Below are 19,845 nucleotides of genomic sequence, written 5' to 3' on the forward strand. Positions count from 1 at the left end.
ATCCATAACAAAAATCCTAAAAATTGATCAATTTTAGTTTTTCTGACATAAGTCCACTTTTTCAGTCGTGAAGCTACAGTTACTGAATGACTTTCTAAGACTTGTTTTGCGTACAAATTAGTTTGTTGAGTCACATATTCTAAAATTTCATCAGTTACAAAATTTTGAAGAAATCGTATGGTGTCTTGCCTTTGAGAGTTAGTGCAACAGAAGCATTTACGCCGCGCGGTATTAGCCTTGCGGTCTAAGGCACTGCAGTCATGGACTATGCGGCTGGTCCCGGCGGAGGTTCGAGTCCTCCCTCGGGCATGGATCTGTGTGTTTGTCCTTAGGATAATTTGGGTTAAGTAGTGTGTAAGCTTAGGGACTGATGACCTTAGCAGTTAAGTCCCATAAGATTTTACACACATTTGAACATTTTTGAAGCATTTACACCAGAACTGGAATGAATAAATGTAAAGTTTTTCATATTTTTACCCGTAACGGATCCCCAGACAATCTCATTAGAATTTGTTCTAAGTGTGTCATATTCATCTTCAGAACTTTCTGATATTACACTTACTTCAGTTGAACCTGAATCAACTGCAGTAGTTATGGCACTAACACGGTTAGAGGTGCTTTGTTGCTTGGTTCCTACAGCTGTGAAGTCTGGTTCTTTGACTGAATATGGACGTAAAACTCTTCTTCCTACCTTCACTGACGTGATTCCATCATCAGAACTTTTGGTTTCGCTCCCGGTCTCCTCTGGTAAAAATTCATCTGAGCTATCACCAAATAAAGACACAAAATCTTTAACACATATATCCATAACTTCATCTAAAACCTTTGTTCATCTTCATAACTTCTACGAGACATTTTCTTCTGCCACAATATCACTTTGTTATGGAGCAAACACTGAATAAAGGCTGTAGTAACAATGCAGGAAAGCAATAATTGAACTGTGCACAAATTCATCGAAGAATCTCTCTTACTTATGAAGAAAAGTGTACCTATAGCAACAAATGCTGCCATTAGTAAGTGAAAAAAATTATGAAATTTCACATGTAAAAAACATTTATTTTGGTATGTTTTCGAACTTCCACTGCTGTGAGTGTAAATTCTGAATCCTTCCTGGTCCTGCTGACAAAGTTTTATGAATATATTTGTAAAAGTATAGACAGTGGAAATTAAAATGTCCTGTGATGCCTCTCCTGCTCCAAGTCGGCCCGTTTGACGTCCTACACCCCTTAAACAATTCCGCTGGCCACCAGACTCCCCAGACATGAACGTTATTGGGCATATCTGGGATGCCTTGCAACGTGCTGTTTTGAAGAGATCTCCACCCCGTCGTACTCTTGCGGAATTATAGACAGCCCTGCAGGATTCATGGTGTTATTTCCACCCAGCACTACTTCAGACATTATTGGAGACCACGCCACGTCGTGTTTCGGCACTTCTGCGTGCTCGCGGGAGCCCTACACGATATTAGGCAGATGTACCAGCTTCTTTGGCTCTTCAGTGTATATTAGTTACTTATTCAATCGCCGGCCGGAGTGGCCGAGCGGTTCTAGGCGCTTCAGTCTGGAACCGCACGACCGTTACGGTCGCAGGTTCGAATCCTGCCCCGGGCATGGATGTGTGTGATGTCCTTAGGTTGGTTAGGTTTACGTAGTTCTACGTTCTAGGGGACTGATGACCTCAGAAGTTAAGTCCCACAGTGCTCAGAGCCATTTGAACTTATTCAATCGTGTTTCTTTCTTTTTTTTTTTTTGCCTGTATAGTAAGTTTGGTCGACTACTTTTGATGTCTCATTTCTTAATGCAGTTTCCATACACTTCACAACCTTGAATGAGATTTTCACTCTGCAGCGGAGTGTGCGCTGATATGAACCTTCCTGGCAGATTACAACTGTGTCCCGGACCGAGACTCAAAATCGGAACCTTGGCCTTTCGCGGGCAGGTGGTCTACCAACTGAGCTACCCAAGCACGACTCACGCTCCGTCCTCACAGCTTTACTTCTGCCAGTACCTCGTCTCCTGCCTTCCAAACTTTACAGAAGCTCTCCTGCGAACCTTTAATCTGCCAGGAAGTTTCATATCAGCGCAAACTCCGCTGCAGAGTGAAAATCTCATTCTGGAAACATCCCCCAGGCTGTGGCTAAGCCATGTCCCGCAATATCCTTTCTTTCAGGAGTGCTAGTTCTGCAAGGTTCGCAAGAGAGCTTGTGTTAAGTTTGGAAGGTAGGAGACAAGGTACTGGCAGAAGTAAAGCTGTGAGGACGGGGTGTGAGTCGTGCTTGGGTAGCTCAGTTGGCAGAGCACTTGCCCGCGAAAAGCAAAGGTCCCGAGTTCGAGTCTCGGTCCGGCACACAGTTTTAATCTGCCAGGAAGTTTCACTTCACAATCCTGTTTTACTTGTGTTGATATTTATGTTGCAACGTCTTTTCAGGACACTATCCGTTCCGTTCCACTGATTTTTCACGTTCTTTGCCGTCTCAGCCAAAATTGCAATGTAACAGACGAAACCTGAAGTTTTTAGTTCCTTTCCCTGGACTTTAATTCCCTTTAAATGACTCCGTTCCGCTTACTGCTGGCTCTGTGTAACAGCACAGAATAGCATTAGGGGGATATGTTTCAATCCTACTCCACTTCCTTCTCGAGGACTGCCTGCCTTCCGTGTAATGGAGTGCAGTCTGGTTTCTGTTCGAGTTAAGATAACCTTCCTTCCACAGTATTTGTTTTGTGACAGCTGCATCCCGGAGAGCGCATTCCAGTCGACACTGGAATTTCAAGTGGCCGCCTCGCTAGGCCGAGGGACGCGCGGCGAGCAGCGGGTGGCTGTGAGCAGATTCCTTGGTTCGGGAGCGCGGCGGCCCCAGCGCGGCTGCTGGTGGGGCGTGCAATGAGGCTCTTCCCGTGCCGCCGCGCTTCCTGCCTGCTGCTTGCGCACCCTATACCAGTACCCACGCTGGCGCTCCAGCTGCCCGTGCCACGCATCTCCCTTCCTCCACTCCACGCTCTTCTCGTTTGGGGGTGATTTTCTGCTACGCTACTTCCGTGACGTTAAGCTGCTCGAGCACCTGATCCGTACCCATTCGTAATTTCATTGTCCTGTCTCCCATCGTCAACGAAGACGGCTGTTTGCTACACTTCCGCATTCTCCTCAGTTCAGAAACACGTTACCCAATATATCGGGTGATCCAAAAGTCAATATAAATTTGAAAACTTGATAAACCACAGAATAATGTAGATAGAGAGGTAAAAATTGACACACATGCTTGGAATGACATGGGGTTTTATTAAAACAAAAAAAAAAAACAAAGTTCACAAAATATCCGACAGATGGCGTCGTTTGGTGATGATCGTGTGCTCAGCCGCCACTTTCGTCATGCTTGGCCTCCCAGGTCCGTGCGATTATTGGCTTTGGGGTTACCTGAATTCGCAAGTGTATCGTGATCGACCGACATCTCTAGGGATGCTGAAAGACAACATCCGACGCCAATGCCTCACCATAACTCCGGACATGCTTTACAGTGCTGTTCACAACATTATTCCTCAACGACAGCTATTGTTGAGGAATGATGGTGGACATATTGGGCATTTCCTGTAAAGAACACCATCTTTGCTTTGTCTTACTTTGTTATGATGATTATTGCTATTCTGATCAGATGAAGCGCCATCTGTCGGATATTTTTTGAACTTTTGTATTTTTTCGTTCTAATAAAACCCCATGTCATTCCAAGCATGTGTGTCAATTTGTACCTCTCTATCTACATTATTCCGTGATTTATTCAGTTTTCAAATTTATACTGACTTTTTGATCACCCAGTATTTCTTGAAACAATTTGCACTTGTAGGGTATTGATATTAAGAAATAACACACCAAAGGTAGTAGACGAGTCTCGCTGTTTGGGCAGGAGAAAGATATCAAACGCGAACGGAAAATAGCAAGAACTACATTTCTAAATAAGGGCAGTCTTTCCTGGAGGTATTTATCTGAAGGAAGTCTGCATCTACATTTATACTCCGCAAGCCACCCAACGGCGTATGGCGGAGGGCACTTTACGAGCCACTCTCATTACCTCCCTTTCCTATTCCAGTCGCGTATGGTTCGCGGGAAGAACGACTGCCGGAAAGCCTCCGTGCGCGCTCGAATCTCTCTAATTTAACATTCTTGATCTCCTCAGGAGGTATAATTGAGGGGAAGCAATATATTCGATACCTCATCCAGAAACGCACCCTCTCAATGAGTCAAGCAGTATATTGCTCCCTCCTACACGTATCTCGCAAAGAGACCATGAGGATAAAATCAGAGAGATTAGAGCCCACACGGAGGCATACCGACAATCTTTCTTTCCACGAACAATACGAGACTGGAATAGAAGGGAGAACTGATAGAGGTACTCAAGGTACCCTCCGTCACACACCGTCAGGTGGCTTGCGGAGTATGGATGTAGATGTAGAAGGGTTTCCTTGTGCAGAAGTGAAACGTGGAAGATGAATCGTTCAGATAAGTAGAGAATACAAGCGTTTGAAATGTGGTGCTACAGAAGAATGTTGTAGATTAAGTGGCTATATTAGATAACTAATGACGACGAACTAAACCGATTTTCTTGGAAAAGCATTTTATGGTACAACTTGTCTGAAAGAAGAGATCGGGTGACAGACATATCATGAGAAATGAAGGAATCTTCAGTTTAGTAATAGAGGGAAGCATGGGGGTAAATATTGCAGAGGGCGACGTAGGGTTGACTACAGAAAGAACGTTTCAACGGATGTATGTTGCAATAGCTATCAAGAGATAAAGAGGCTTACACCGTGGAGAGCAGCACCAAACCTGTTTTCGGGCTGAAGGCGACAATGGAAACAGGAACAGCAACAACAGTATATTTCAGGCGGAACATTAACAAAAAAAAATGGCTCTGCGCACTATGGGACTTAACATCTGAGGTCATCAGTCCCCTAGAACTTACAACTACTTAATCCTAACTAACCTCAGGACAACACACACATCCATGCCAGAGGCAGGATTCGAACCTGCGACCGTAGTGGTCGCGCGGTTCCAGACTAGCGCCTAGAACCGCTTGGCCAAAGGGGCCGGCCGGAACATTAACAGATCGAGGAGCTGTGGTGGAGGAAATAACAAATGATTGGAATTCCATGGTACGAAAACTGTAACATCTAGTGATCTACACTGCGGTGATAATAGTACGGGAACCGCCTAATATCGTGTCGGATCTCCTTTTATCCAGTGTAATGCAGCAACTAGACGTCTCATGGACTCAACAAGTCGTTCGAAGTCGTCTGCAGAAATATTGAGCCATTCTGCCTCTACAGTCGTCCGAAACTGCGATAGTGTTACCGGTGTAGGATTCTGTTCACGAACTGGCCTCTCGATTATGTTCCATAAGTGTTCGAAGCGATTACTGTCGGGCGATCTGGGTGGCCAAATCATTCGCTCGAATTGTCCAGAATATTCTTCAAACCAGTTGTGAACAATTTTGGCCTGGCGACACGACGCATTGTCATCCATAAAAATTCCATGGTTGTTTGGGAATGTGACGTACACGAATGGCTGCAAATGGTCTCCAAGTAGCTGAACATAACCATTTCCAGTCAATGACCGGTTCAGTTGGACCAGAGGACCCAGTCAGTTTTACATAAAGTCAGCCCACGCCATTATGAAGCCACCAACAACTTGCACAGTGTTTTATTACATCCTACATCTACATGTAAGTGATTACTCTGCTATTCACAATAAAGTGCCTGGCAGAGGGTTCAATGAATCACCTTTATGCTGTCTGTACTGTTTCACTATCGAACGGCACGCGGGAAAAACGAGCACTTACATTTTTCCGTGCAAGCCCTGATTTCTCTTATTTTATCGTGATGATCATTTCTCCCTATGCAGGTGGGTGCCAACAGAATGTTTTCGCAATCGGAGGAGAAAACTGGTGATTGAAATTTCATGAGAAGATCCCGTCACAACGAAAAACGCCTTTGTTTTAATGATAGCCACTCCAATTCACGTATAATGTCTGTGACAGTATCTCCCCTATTTCGCGATAATACAAAACGAGCTGCCCTTCTTTGTACTTTTTCGATGTCATCCGTCAGTCCCACCTGATGCGGATCCCACACCGCACAGCAGTACTCCAGAATAGAGCGGACAAGCGTAGTGTAAGCAGACTCTTTGGTAGACCTGTTGCACCTTCTAAGTGTTCTGCCAATGAACCGCAGTCTTTGGTTTGCTCTATCCACAATATTATCTATGTGATCGTTCCAATTTAGGTTATTTGTGATTGTAATCCCTAAGTATTTAGTTGAATTTACAGCCCTCAGATTTGTGTGACTTATCGCGTAATCGAAATTTAGCTGATTCCCTTTAGTACCCATGTGAATAACTTCGCACTTTTCTTTATTCAGGGTCAATTGCCACTTTTCGCACCATACAGATATCTAAATCATTTTGCAAGTCCTGGGCCTTTGTATGACACTCTAACCCTACCATCAGCTCTTACCAGCTGAAATCTGGATTCATCTGATCAGGCCACGGTTTTCGAGTCGTCTAGGGTCCAACCGATACGGTTACGAGTCCAGCAGAGGCTCAGCAGGCGATTTCGTTCTGTTAGCAAAGACGCTCTTGTCGGTCACCTGCTGCCATACCCCATTAACGGCAAATTTCGCCGCAGTCTCCTAACGGATACGTTCGCCATACGTCCCACATTGATTTCTGCAGTTATTTCACGCAGTGTTGCTTATCTGTTAGCGCTAACAACTCTACGCAAACGCAGCTGTGTTGTCCGTGGTGAGAGGTAATGCCTGAAATTAGGTATTATCGGCAGAGTCTTCACAATGTGGATCTCGGAATATTGAGTTCCCTAACGATTTCCGAAATGGAATGCCCCATACGTCTAGCTCCAACTACCAGTCCGCGTTCAAAGTCTGTTAATTCCTGTATTTTGGCCATAATCACGTAGGAACCCTTTTCACATGAATCACCTCAGTACAAATGACAGTTCCGCTAATGCACTACTCTTGCACTCCTCGTGTACTCGATACTACCGCCATGTGTATATGTGCATATCGCTATCCCACTAGTTTTGTCAGTGTATATAATATTCATGTAGATTCTTAATAACACCGCAGCAGTTTGGACCTCTCTCAAGACATCCCCTCACGGGTCATGAAATCGTTGGTGGACGAAGAGCTGGTCGTGAACACAGCGTGAAATATCACGTTCCACTATACCGTGAAGCATGAAAGCAAGAATCTGCCAAGTCAGATTTATGCCTTGTGGAGACTAACGCGGTCAGTGGGATGCAACATCGTTTTTAAGTCACAAGCAGAACTTGGGAACCACCATATTGGATTCAGTCAAACTGCGCTTAACTCCACATTTGGTGACTTTTATTTTACAAAGAATGTGCCATGAATATAAGCTATTTCAAAGCACCAAGCGTCTTTAGTTGGTAATGATTGTTGTAATAAAATAACGGGAAACTACAGATTAGTAGTTTCAGGCTTCTCGTATTATACCTTGCGCGCTGTGAAAGTATGATGTCTCAGTGCTTCGGCACGTTGAGGATTTACCAGAAGCGCGTCGTTTTAGGTACAGTTTGTTATAGTTAAATATCAAATAACACATCTGTAGCTATCGACCTCAGACGTACGGCAGCATATGCCTCAGAACTTACTATCGCCTTAAAATCGTAGCGTAGTAATTGGAGTCTTCAGATGACGAGGGGAAGGTAACACGTTCGCATCTCACTGCTTGCATGTATATATAGTCATTTTTTACGTAATATTTTCGAAATGATTATCGGGCTTTCTAATTATTTTAACAGAAGTATCACCTGCAGTAGTATATACATGAGCTCTCTTCGTCCAGGAAACCGTTTATTCGATTTTGAGAAGGCTGTGCTGTGAAATTTCCAGATGAAAATTATATGGAGCATATGGGTAATGAAGAATGTGGCTGGGTGACACACTATGAGCAATATAGTTTACAGAGCTCTTTGCGTTCAGAATATGGTGTTACTGCAAGGGGCTCAACAAGAAAACTGAAGAAAAATAATGAGTTACTTTAATGCAGTGCAAGTAACAGCACCTAATTTAAAGCAACGTAATAATGAAATCGACAGCTTCGCGGTCTTTATCGCACTGATCCAATTATTTTAAATATACAAACTACCTGGTGGTGCTCAAATAAAATTTGTTGCCATTAAATAGTGTTTATTTTTATTTTAAAATACGAATTGTTTCTCACAAAAGCGATTAAATCAAAATGCCAGCCCCTCAATTCTTATACTAACATGACCAACATAAAAAATTTAATTACTATGCTGTCCGATTATGTTCAATAATGTGATCAATATGAGTGTACTATTCTGTAAGCAGTCGAATTACGTAGCTGTGCTCTGTCACTGAATCACTTTTTACATAGTCAATCTAAAGAACGGTGTACTAGGGTGTGAAGTGATTTCTATGACCGCATTAGCATAATTATTACAGTTGAATCAGTTCTGGTATTAATTCGTCCTCTGCTTGTACTGCATTGCAGCAGTTGATGAAATGCTATATTTTAAACCAATATTCGGGAATGCTTTATCTTTTGTGTCATGCCATCGACGAGTCCACAGCCTTCTTCGCGATTTCTCTACTAATGATTCGGAAGCATGGCGGTACGCTAATCGATATTTAGCATTTTAGTGATTTCTTCCAACCGTTTACGGCAAATACTGAAATGCATCCTTTGAAATAACACAGAAAATGTCCTGCCTCATTCTTCCCCCAATTCAGCCTGTGTTTTGTCTTTAATTTACTCGTCGTCGACGGGATGTTAAGCCCTACTCTCCCTCCCTTGAGGCAAGCAAATATTACCATTTTCATAGAACGTCTCCGCTGATAAAGTCATATCTCGAGATTTACCAAGTAAAACTACCAGCCTGTTTCCACTACTCATTTATTGTAGGCGAAAAACGATGGGTATACACAGAAACACTAAAATGGAAAGCAGTATTATATACATCGTGACATTTGAGCATGAAAAATTAGGCCTCCAGATTATTTACGTGAAAACTCTTAAAGCTTTTTTAATGAAACAAATGTTATTAACGTTCTACGTCTGCATGTCTGCATAGTTATTTCTCAACATAGTCACCTTGGCGACGAACACATTTCTACCAACGAGAAAGTAGTTCGTTGGTACCGTCACTGTAGAATTTTTGACTTTGTTGACAGAGCCACAGCCTCATCTCTGCTTGCACCGCCTCATAATTATCAAATTCAAGTCGTCGAAGGTGTTCTTTAAGTTTGGAAACATACGGAAGTCGGAAAGAGGTCGACCAGGACAGAATGGAGAATGATGATCGATGACAATGAACCCACGACTGCGTGAACTAACTTTTAGAATTCGAAATTAGATTACAGCACGGTGTTTCTCACGAAACGACATACACTGTCATCAAAAGTATCCGGACACCTGGCTGAAAATGACTTACAAGTTCTTGGCGCCCTCCATCGGTAATGCTGGAATTCAGTATGGTGTTGGCCCACCCTTAGCCCTGATGACAACTTCCACTATCGCAAGCAGACGTTCAGTCAGGTGCTGGAAGGTTTCTTGGGGAACGGCAGCCCATTCTTCAACGAGTGCTGCACTGAGGGGGGATTCGATGTCAGTCGGAGAGGCCTGGCAAGAAGTCGGCGTTCCAAAACATCCCAAAGGTGTTCGATAGGATTCAGGTCAGGGCTCTGTGCATGCCTGTCCATTATAGGGACATTATTGTCGTGTAACCACTCCGCCACGGGCTGTGCATTATGATCAGGTGCTCAATCGCGTTGAAAGATGCAATCGCCATCCCAGAATTGCTCTTCAACAGTAGGAAGCAAGAAGGTGCTTAAAACATCAATGTAGGCCTGTGCTGTGATAGTACCATGCAAAATAGCAACGGGTGCAAGCCCCGTCCATGAAAAACACGATCACACCAAAAGACCATCGCCTCCGAATTTTACTACACACGCTGGCAGGTGACGTCCACCGGGCATTCGCCATACGCACACCCTGCCATCGGATCGCCACATTGTCTACCGTGATTCGTCATTCCACATAACTTTTTTCCACTGTTCAATCGTAAATTGTTTAGCTCCTTACACCAAGCGAGGCGTCGTTTGGCGTTTACGGGCGTGATATGCGGTTTATGACCAGCCACTCGACCATGAAATCCAAGTTTTCTCACCTCCGCCTAACTGTCACAGTACATGCAGTGGATCCTGATGCAGTTTGGAATTCCTGCGTGATGGTCCGTATAGATGTCTGCCTATTTCACATTACGCCTCAACTGTCGGCGGTCTCTGTCAGTCAACAGACGAGGTCGGCCTGTACGCTTTTGTGCTGTACGTGTCCCTCCATGTTTCCACTCCATTATCACATCGGAAACAGTGGACCTAAGACTGTTTAGGAGTGTGGAAATCTCGCATACAGACATACGCCTATGACGCAAGTGACACCCAATCACCTGACCACATTCGAAGTCCGTTAGTTCCGCGGAGCACCCGATTCTGCTCTCTCACGATGTCTATTGACTACTGAGGTCGCTGATATGCAGTACTTGGCAGTAGGTGGCAGCACAACGTACCTAATATGAAAAACTTATGTTTCTGGGGTGTCCGTATACTTTTGATCAGATAGTGTAGTTGATTACACACCGCCACGTTACACGCTAGTTTTCGGAGACTTCTAGTTCCGGGGGGTTGCAACTTACGTCAGCGAAGCGGGAAAGTCGACCGACTATTATGCATGGCACGTAACACCTCAACCGACTTTTAGAATAGAATAAAAAAATCCGAGGCATTACTTTTCAGCACACCCTCGTGTAACACTAACAGCGGATAGAACTTTCTTCTTCATCCCTATGATTCACAACCTATCAGTTGACTGTGCGATTGGAGGCGGACGCGTACTCATACCTTGCGGGAACTTGGCACAGCGGCCGCGTTGCAACTCATGTTAGTGGCATTAATACACCAGCTGTTTAATCTCCGTGCCAACGAGCCTCCTGCTACTGTCTGCCAATGTACGAGCGCGCCAAACACGCCTCTGCCTCGTGCTCTGCGAATCTAGTCCATACTAGAAGACGACCATGGAGGCAGGTCCCTGAACGGACGACAGTTTTAGTTAACTTTTGTGAAAACTAACACAGCTAAGGATCAGTTATCGTCGAAGAAATTGATTTCCTTCCTAACGGGTGTCGGTAAAGCACCTATTTCTTAATTTAGCTCACGACGCACAAGTATCAGTGACGAGAAGCTAATTTACTCTATACGTCCTCGATACATAAATCATCATCTTGGAACGAATATATACTCAGCGATTTCTGTTAAGAACAGTAATTTAAGTGCTTCAGAAAAAAAATCTAAGGTATAACTACAAAACACTTTGAAGCTTAGTTTAAGTTTGTCCATAATTGAAACAGAACGTAGAAAATAACTCCCCCGAATACAAAATAATATAACTATGACTATTATCAAAATTTTTAATTATATATTAAACAAATTCTGATCATGAGTAGAATTTTTTGTCGCTCATAACGAATGTCTCTTTTATAGAGCAGTAGCAATCTGAATTTGGGGAAGCCAAACAATTATTGTAGAATATTACACCAGTGTTGAGTGTGTTTTCATTCATAATGTATAAAATATTCTACAAGGAACCGACGGAACATTTAATCAATGCAGTTATTGTTTCTACAACTTGCTCATGTTGCTCTGGTTTTTACCTAGATTACTCCTTTCCACTTTTCGAAACAGTGAGAAAAGTGACTTATGTGAAGAAGCAGGATCGCCTATTTAAAACTTATTTCTGCTGGAAAAATAATATTTAAGAGCATACATGCTGTTCGTTTGTTAGAGACTCAACCGCTGAAGGGGAAGCTGCTTTGTGGAAATGAGTAGTCTCTCCACCATTATTTTACGGAACGACTGAGGTTCAAATGAAATGTTCTTGTTTAAGTGTCTTACCTGTGCAATAGCTGCCTGCACCAGATTTGGAGGGAACATGTTTCTGGAACAAGAAGATCATTCTGTGAAGCTGGCGCATTACGAAAACCTTGTCCTTAAAAATAAGAAATAAATGCTTATGCTATTGTGTACGATAGCTGCTTTAAATATTTCTTACGGGAATAATATCAAAGCCTTCATATTCAAACGAAGATTGGCACTGTGATGCTAGAACCAATGATCTAAGAAAGAACAATACACACGTGATTACGTACTGTATTCCATGGCAAGTTGTCAAAACTGGAATACGATAAATTTTTACATTTTCGGTTTAGTGCGAAATGGAAATCCAGCGCTCATACAGCATTACCGAGAATAAAAAATGTGCTTTTATTTTACGGAGGCAAGAATTCAAAGTAACTTCCTTCGATTAAATTATGAAAGGTATATATATTTGTTTATTGCGTGCACTGATTATGCTTTAATGTATCAGACTGATGTCTAACTGGTGATGTTATTTTTAAAGCCTGTAATTAGGCTATGAGTCTGGGTTGTTAAAGCATGAAATGGTTGACAAATCTGCCCCGTTACACTGTCATAAGGACTATCTAATCGCAAACGTTTAAGTGCATAAGGCGGAACACCAGTTCTGAGACATAATAAGGAAGTTGGCCTACTTTATGTTTCTGTATGTTATGTTGTTTCTTCTTAGCACAATGGTTCTGTCACTACAGTTTCAAGACATCTTCGGACATAAACGACTGTGATATTTTCCCCGCTAGTATAGTTTTTTTATCAGTGTCAGATTCGGAAAAAAGTCACCAATTTCACAAGTGTAACTTAAAATTTTGAAAATCCAGAGTGGGGAGTCACGGGTTGTCTTCTTTACTTTCTTGGAAGACATAGAAGCAGTATTTACTGTTTGTAGTCCCAGAAATAGCCGGAGGATCGAAGGTTAGCTGGTCTTTCTTTGTCTTCAAGTATGAAGTTAGTGAGAGCCCACATATTTCCCATCAGAAACTGTCAACCCTGTATGTTAAAAGAAACTGGCAGGCGCGTGTCCCCGCAGTGCCTGCTTCCCGCAACACTTGCCGTAGCAGTCGGTAAGCGCCAGGGGTCCTGCAGATGGTTGCTCTCATAAACTTTTCTTGTTCTGCTACGGAGTTTACGTAATTCGAAATTACAGTAAAAAATATTTAGTGAATTAAATTGGTTTAAAACTAAAAATGAGCCGTTTATCCTAGATTACTCAGCGGAAAACATAAGGGTCATATTGTGTTACTTAAACATTCAAAACTGAGAAGAAGACAGATATTAAAGGACATAATTTTTCTCGTAGGTATAGCCAGCACACTTTGAAACCGCTCATTTTTCCAACGTTGAACCAATTGGCAATATTCTTTTATTGCCCTTTACCCTTTACGTGTTTACAGGACCTATGGAACCCATGAAACAATACTCAGGAAGTGACTGAGACCATTTCAGTTTCGTGGACGTGTGAACACGTGACCGAAACTGTTGAGCCATTTTCCCAATAAATTTCCCCGTATAATCTGACTCACTAAGATCACTGATAGATGAATACACTTAACAAAAAAATCTGCGTTCCGAGATAATGAGTGAACGCCTTCTCTTTTTCGCTGTTGGTGAGGCAGAGGTAATTGAGCAGAGGACATGGCGGTTACTGTGTCATTAGCTTGATGACAGAAGTTGCACTTTTCCACTGCAGAGACCAGCAAATGCGTAGTAAAGGGTAGAAGAAATATGTGATTCTATAGAGGATACCGAACGTCGAGGCGCAGTGCCAAGATTCACTTGCGGGAGTTGGTTGGTAGGTTGACTGATTGGTTGATTGATTCGGGGAAACGGTACAAACAGCGAGGTCATTGGTTCCATCTGATTATGGAAGAATGCGGAAGGAAGTCGGCAGTGCCCTTTCAAAGGAACCATCCCGCCGGCATTTCCCTGAAGCGGGAAATCACGGAAAACCTAAATCAGGATGACTGGACGCGGGTTTGAACCGTCGTCCTCTCGATTGCGAGTCCAGTGTGTTAACCACTGTGCCACCTCGCTCGGTGGTCGCGGGAGTAACGAGGTTCGTATTTCCCTAAGACAATTAGATCTACATTATGCGAGGGTTCTTCAAATTGCTTAAGAAAAATCCCTGTCAGGGACTATTTAATTTCATGATATAAATTCAATATTATTCATGAGCCTCTCCTCTTGCTTTAATGGGAGTAAATGAGAAAAACTGTGATTTTACTGCCTGTCTTAAGAAAAGCATTAGAAAACAACAAGCTTGTAGTTAAGAATGTTGCATTTCTAGTCATTATTAGTCGAAGTCCAAAAGCTGTTTCATTTGTCTTTAATTACTGTTGTCCACATTTACACGAAATGCATGCTTGTTGACTGAAATTCAATAGCAATCAGACGCACTAACCTTTGCCAAACAACTCCAGTTATTTCTGTTTCTCCGAAACCGAAATCCGTTCTACTGTCAGAATACTAACTCGTATGTTTACTCAGGAATTTCACACTTTATCACGAATAAGTAGATTTACTCGGGATATCTGACAATTTGACACACAAAAGTAAGAAATCAAACCTACTTCAAATAATCTGTAGTTTCGTCCACTTTCTGTTCAAGCGGAAGAAGTCTGAGGCTTTGCCACTGCCAAAGAGGAAATAATTGCATGAATATTTGCTGCTTGTGAAAAGAAAGGTCGATGCAAGCCTCAAACGTTGAGAAGTTCTCCATTAATATTACTGTTGTAGCTCACGATGAGAGCAGAAGTTTAAACATATCCTGTGAACTGTCCGAAAGGCCAACTGAAGGCTGAAGAAATTTGTTGTTTCTAAATTTCCGTTGCAACCCCACTGGTCGTGAAGAGAGCATCGGAGAATAAACTGTTTGAGTAAGAGCCCATATCTCCTGGAGACCTACCGTTCAGTGCTATAGGAACAAACACGTAAAACGATGTGATCAACACTTCCATGTCGGCTGAGAGAAACAGCGACAGAAGTTTTGTGTGAGTATTGGAAGCTTTACATTTGCAATGAACAGAATATCAGCATTATACGTAATACTGTCGAAATAGCAATAGTTCCCAAAAGTGAAAATTGAGTCTTTTGCTTAATGATATGGAAAAATTCCTGATGGATAGCTATAACATGTACATAATCAAAAATGAAACTGCGATTATGAAGTGCGGGGAAGGTGGACGTGTTGAATGGCTAAATCTTAAGCTAGCACCACAGACTCCCGAAAACTGAATATATAAAGAAAGGAGATCCAAGACAAACATAGTGGCAATAATCAGTCAAGGTAAAATTGGTTTCTATAAAATGAAGCAGCAGCGGCCAACATCCTAAAATACTGATCTTGAGATTAGAGAAAGATTAACAAGAAGCTGTTGTTGGGGAACATCTTTGTACGTGAGCTACAAATGAGCAATGAGGAAGGTAGAAATAAAATAATTTTAAACCTTTGAAATCCGGACTCTCAGAAGAGAGTGTTGAAGATCAGATAAATTGATCAAGGTTGAAATAAAGACAATGTGCCACTAATCAATGAGAAAAATGCCTAAAGCAGATCATATCCACTGAAAGACACATACCTGTTGGGAACGTACATTACCTGCCAAAAACGGAAAGCACCCAGGAGGAGAGGAAGAAACTAAATGCAGCTGCACAGGCTGAGAGGGTATCTGATGTTATTTCAGTGATTACAAAATCTAATCAAATTTACGAATAACAAGATAGTTCTAGCTAATTTATCGTTATGACGTAGCAACACATCTGGCTTGGATGCTTGCGCTGATTTGGTTGGGAAGAGTGTCGTAAAAACCGGTGCTCATTTCCTGGGTCAAGATGGCCCACAAATATTTTAACTGATCCTTGATATCTTGGATACTGGCACTGGATCGAAGATTATGTCCAACCTGGTCTCTCATATGTTTTACGGGGACACATCTGAGGATCTATCCGCCCACAGGAGTGCCTCAGTAGCATGCTCACAGTTCATACATCCCCGTCACACGAGTTGACGAGCAGTGTCATGTTGAAAAATGACAAGAGGATACTGTCGCACGAAAGGTAACACACGAGGACTCAGAATGTTCGCGACGTACAACTATGTTGTCAGAGTTCCGCCTATCTCAACCATCCGTAAGATGAAGTCATACCATCTCTGTTGATCCATTGTGGGCGCGGGACAACGGCTGCTCAAATATTTAACAAGGAAAATCGCCAGCAGCCGTATATTTGAGAAGTTATTTTATTTTCTCAACCAGTTTCGGTAATTCAATGTGCCATCTTCAGGCCCCATATGCACCTTACATATAGACATTCAAACGTGTCTTGTTATGTATGAAATCACACCGTGACCCGAGAAGTAACACCGCTGTGCCTCTCAAGACATTGGAAGAATGGCACCTCGCCGAAGATGGTCATTTGCAGTAATGCAGAACCGCGATTCATCACTGAAAACAATGCAATGCCATTCATCTGCAGTTCATGCTTGTTTGTCACGCCACCGCTCCAAAGGCAGCCGTTTGTGTTGTGTTGATTCTACCAGCCGGTCAAATGGAGACATACACTGAAGTCCCTTTCAAACTCCGTCAGGTGTTGATAACACAGAACCTTCGTGTCCTTCACATTTCATTTGCCCTTCACAGTAATTCATCAATATGTGATACTATTCATCCCCTACCAGACCTGGTAACAAGATTAAACGTGAACAACATTAAGGTATTACCACGGCTATACTGCACGTCACAGAAACTTGCGACTCTCAGTCATTCACATTACCGTATTTGGCGTGCATCATGTCACACTGACATCGGACCACGTCTTCTAGGTGCCTCACTTTTGTCAAACTGTGTGAGTCGTTCCTCCAAACTGTAGTTGAAGGACTAGCAGCAGGAAAGAATCACAGGGGCAGATCTAATGGCAGTACTTAGGCTGGAAAGAGAGAGGACCGCTGGTAAACGTTAGCGATGGATACCGCAGCAGATGATGAACTCAGCAGCAGCCTGCTAACTAGTGGAGCAAAAACATTCAATAATCATTGCTAAACTGTGTAATAGTAACGAAAGAGGATGCGGACCATCGATAGAGGACGAGTCGCCTGTGTGTAATGTGACTTTTGAGACTATACTTTTCGTATGTAGCTTACCGGTGGACACTTGCTACATTATCATTGATTACAAGTGTCATAATTATTAGGGCCACAGCAGTCTACTCTCGCTATGTGGTTTAGGTTGTCTGGAATACATTTCTTCGAAACTACTAGTGTACCGATGTTCCTATTTTAACCGTTATTTACCTGTCACCTTCTACATGGCATAATTTTGTCTAAGGAAAATTTAGAACCAGATTACATATTGTCATCAAGATATGTGTGCTCCCCAACATTACGTCGCCTGATCCGAGGTTCGTAACTCGTAATAGTGTGTCGTAAAATCCGGGTTGCTTCACAATAGATCTAAGATTCGTCTGAGCTCATGGTGGAGACCCTAGCTCAACCTGCTGTAGCACTTAAGGGACAAACTTTCTTTTTCCGTGACTGTTTAAAATGAAAATAGAAACCCCAAAGTAATCAACAGCAAACTTCAAGATTTTTACTTAATACGTGTTTCGCAGTCTTTGCTCCATTAGGTGGAGGATCAGGTTTTTAGCTGAGAGGCACCGGTCCCGGGAAACCAAGAGTGTCAAATAATCTAGAATATTTCGTCACTTTGATTGCAAATGATTTTGGTAGATTAATAAGAAACAAGGAACTGATGTGACATACTAGCAATTCTGTACGCCCTTGTTCCGTACTTTTCTTGATAGTACTGCATTTGGGCCTTGTACTGCACTGTTTACATACTTTACGAGAGCTGTTACAAGTATTTATCGTCTCCTGGCTTAGAGAGATGATATACGTTTTTTTTCGTGTTGTGATGAACAAAGATTATATGAGAACGTAATCTTTCGCGACGGCGCTGTTGTATAAAACAGACTCAGACTTCTTGCCGCATACATTCAGGGTAAAACATCGAGTTTTCGATGATTAGCTCCATCGTTTACGTTACGAACAACTGACTGTCGAGCCTGCTGCCGTGTGGTGGCCTTATATAGTCCTGGGAAGACGAGGTATCAGATCTGTTTTCCTATCGCCTAAGAAGACAAAGGACAGTCTCGGTCCCAAGATCCCTGGGGTTGACAACATTTCTTGTGAGTGCGGAAGCAATTACATCGGCCAGTCCATCCGTATCGTTTCCGACCGTTGTGGAGAACATCATTACGTATTAAAAATTGAGGACTTACGAAATTTATAGTTGCTGTACACAGCCTCACAAACAAACATAAATTACTATTTGACGAAACAAAAGTTTTGCCCAAGGCTCCTACATACTGGGTTCTGTAACTAAAGAGGCTGTATAAATAAGAATTTTTGAGAAAAGTTTCAACCGTGGCAGCGGGTATAATCTTACGCTGCACGGAAGCGAGCTCTTAATGCAAAGAAGAGCCAGAGATATTAGTCGCAATGTGTAAGCTACTGCAGGAGCGGTGACGCCACCAGGGCAGACGTTGACACCATCTGCGACAGCATGACGTAACTACCGACCAATCAGAAGCCGTCATTGGGCTGTATAAGGCCACCACAGCAGCAGTGTTGACGGCCAGTTGCTCCTGATGAAGGCGATAGAGGTAATCGTCGAAAGCCCTAGATTTTACCCTGAATTAATACGGCAAGAAGTCCGAAAATGTTTTATACAACAGAGATTACTATAAAATTTTCATCATAGGATAGTGTTCTCTATATACAGGGCTATTCGAAACAAAAAAAATAGCAACAAATTTCTAACATTTATTGCTTCCAAACTACAAAACATAGAAACACAATTCCAACGTTCCTGGAAAGAGAACAGTTAAAATGTTTATGCATTCAATGTGAGCACCATGTGTTACACGAAAAATATCGAAACGGTGGATCATTTCCTGCCATACAAGAAGCAGCTGGCCTCTCGTTGTCGAATTCACAGCATTAACAATGCCGCGTCGACATTACTTGAGAGACACCATTCAGGGACGTTGGATTGGAAGAGGAGCCGAAGATGATCTTCATCACCGGTGGCCTCCCATGTCTCCAGACCTCACACCTTCCGACTTTTATCTGTGGGATTACGTAAAAATACTGCATTTTTAATCCTCTTTGTCTGACACTCTTGAAAGTCTGCGACATCACGTTGTTGAAGCTGTGAATTCGATAACGAGAGACCGGCTACTTCTTGTGTGGCAGGAAATGTGTCACCCTTTTGATATTTGACGTATAACACATGGTGCTCACATTGAATACATAAAAATTTGAATTTTCCACTTTCCAGTAACGTTGGAATTGTGTTACTATATTTTGTAGTTTGGAAACAATAAATGTTTGAAATCTGTTCCTTATTTTTGAATAGCCGTGCAATTTCCACATATTAGTTCATAAATGAAATCTGTGCCTGATTTATTTTACAAATGAGTTACATGGGTGACATATCTGCAGAATACACTAAGCACAGACCTCATGTACAAATACCGGGTGATCAAAAAGTCAGTATAAATATGAAAACTTAATAAACCACGGAATAATGTAGATAGAGAGGGAACAATTGACACACATGCTCGGAATGACGTGGGGTTTTATTAGAACCACCCCATATTGCTAGACGCGTGAAAGATCTCTTGCGCGCGTCGTTTGCTGATGATAGTGTGCTCAGCAGCCACTTTCGTCATGGTTGGCCTCCCAGGTCCCCAGACCTCAGTCCGTGCGGTTATTGGCTTTGGGGTTACCTTAAGTCGCAAGTGTATCGTGATCGATCGACATCTCTAGAGATGC

At 42.6% G+C, this 19,845-nt stretch overlaps 1 protein-coding gene across 2 annotated transcripts in view; it reads right to left on the reverse strand.

Annotated features, from left to right (window-relative positions):
• Nucleotides 1-19,845, reverse strand: part of LOC124721299 (excitatory amino acid transporter 1) — a 700,822-nt gene that overhangs the window by 144,537 nt on the left and 536,440 nt on the right. For both annotated transcript variants that reach the window (XM_047246208.1, XM_047246207.1), the window contains exon 3: nucleotides 11,997-12,039. In XM_047246208.1, coding sequence (XP_047102164.1) covers nucleotides 11,997-12,039 — 43 coding nt within the window. The remainder of the gene's footprint in view (nucleotides 1-11,996; nucleotides 12,040-19,845) is intronic.

This window comes from Schistocerca piceifrons, chromosome X, assembly GCF_021461385.2.
Source record: "Schistocerca piceifrons isolate TAMUIC-IGC-003096 chromosome X, iqSchPice1.1, whole genome shotgun sequence".
Classification (NCBI taxonomy): Eukaryota; Metazoa; Arthropoda; class Insecta; order Orthoptera; family Acrididae; genus Schistocerca; species Schistocerca piceifrons.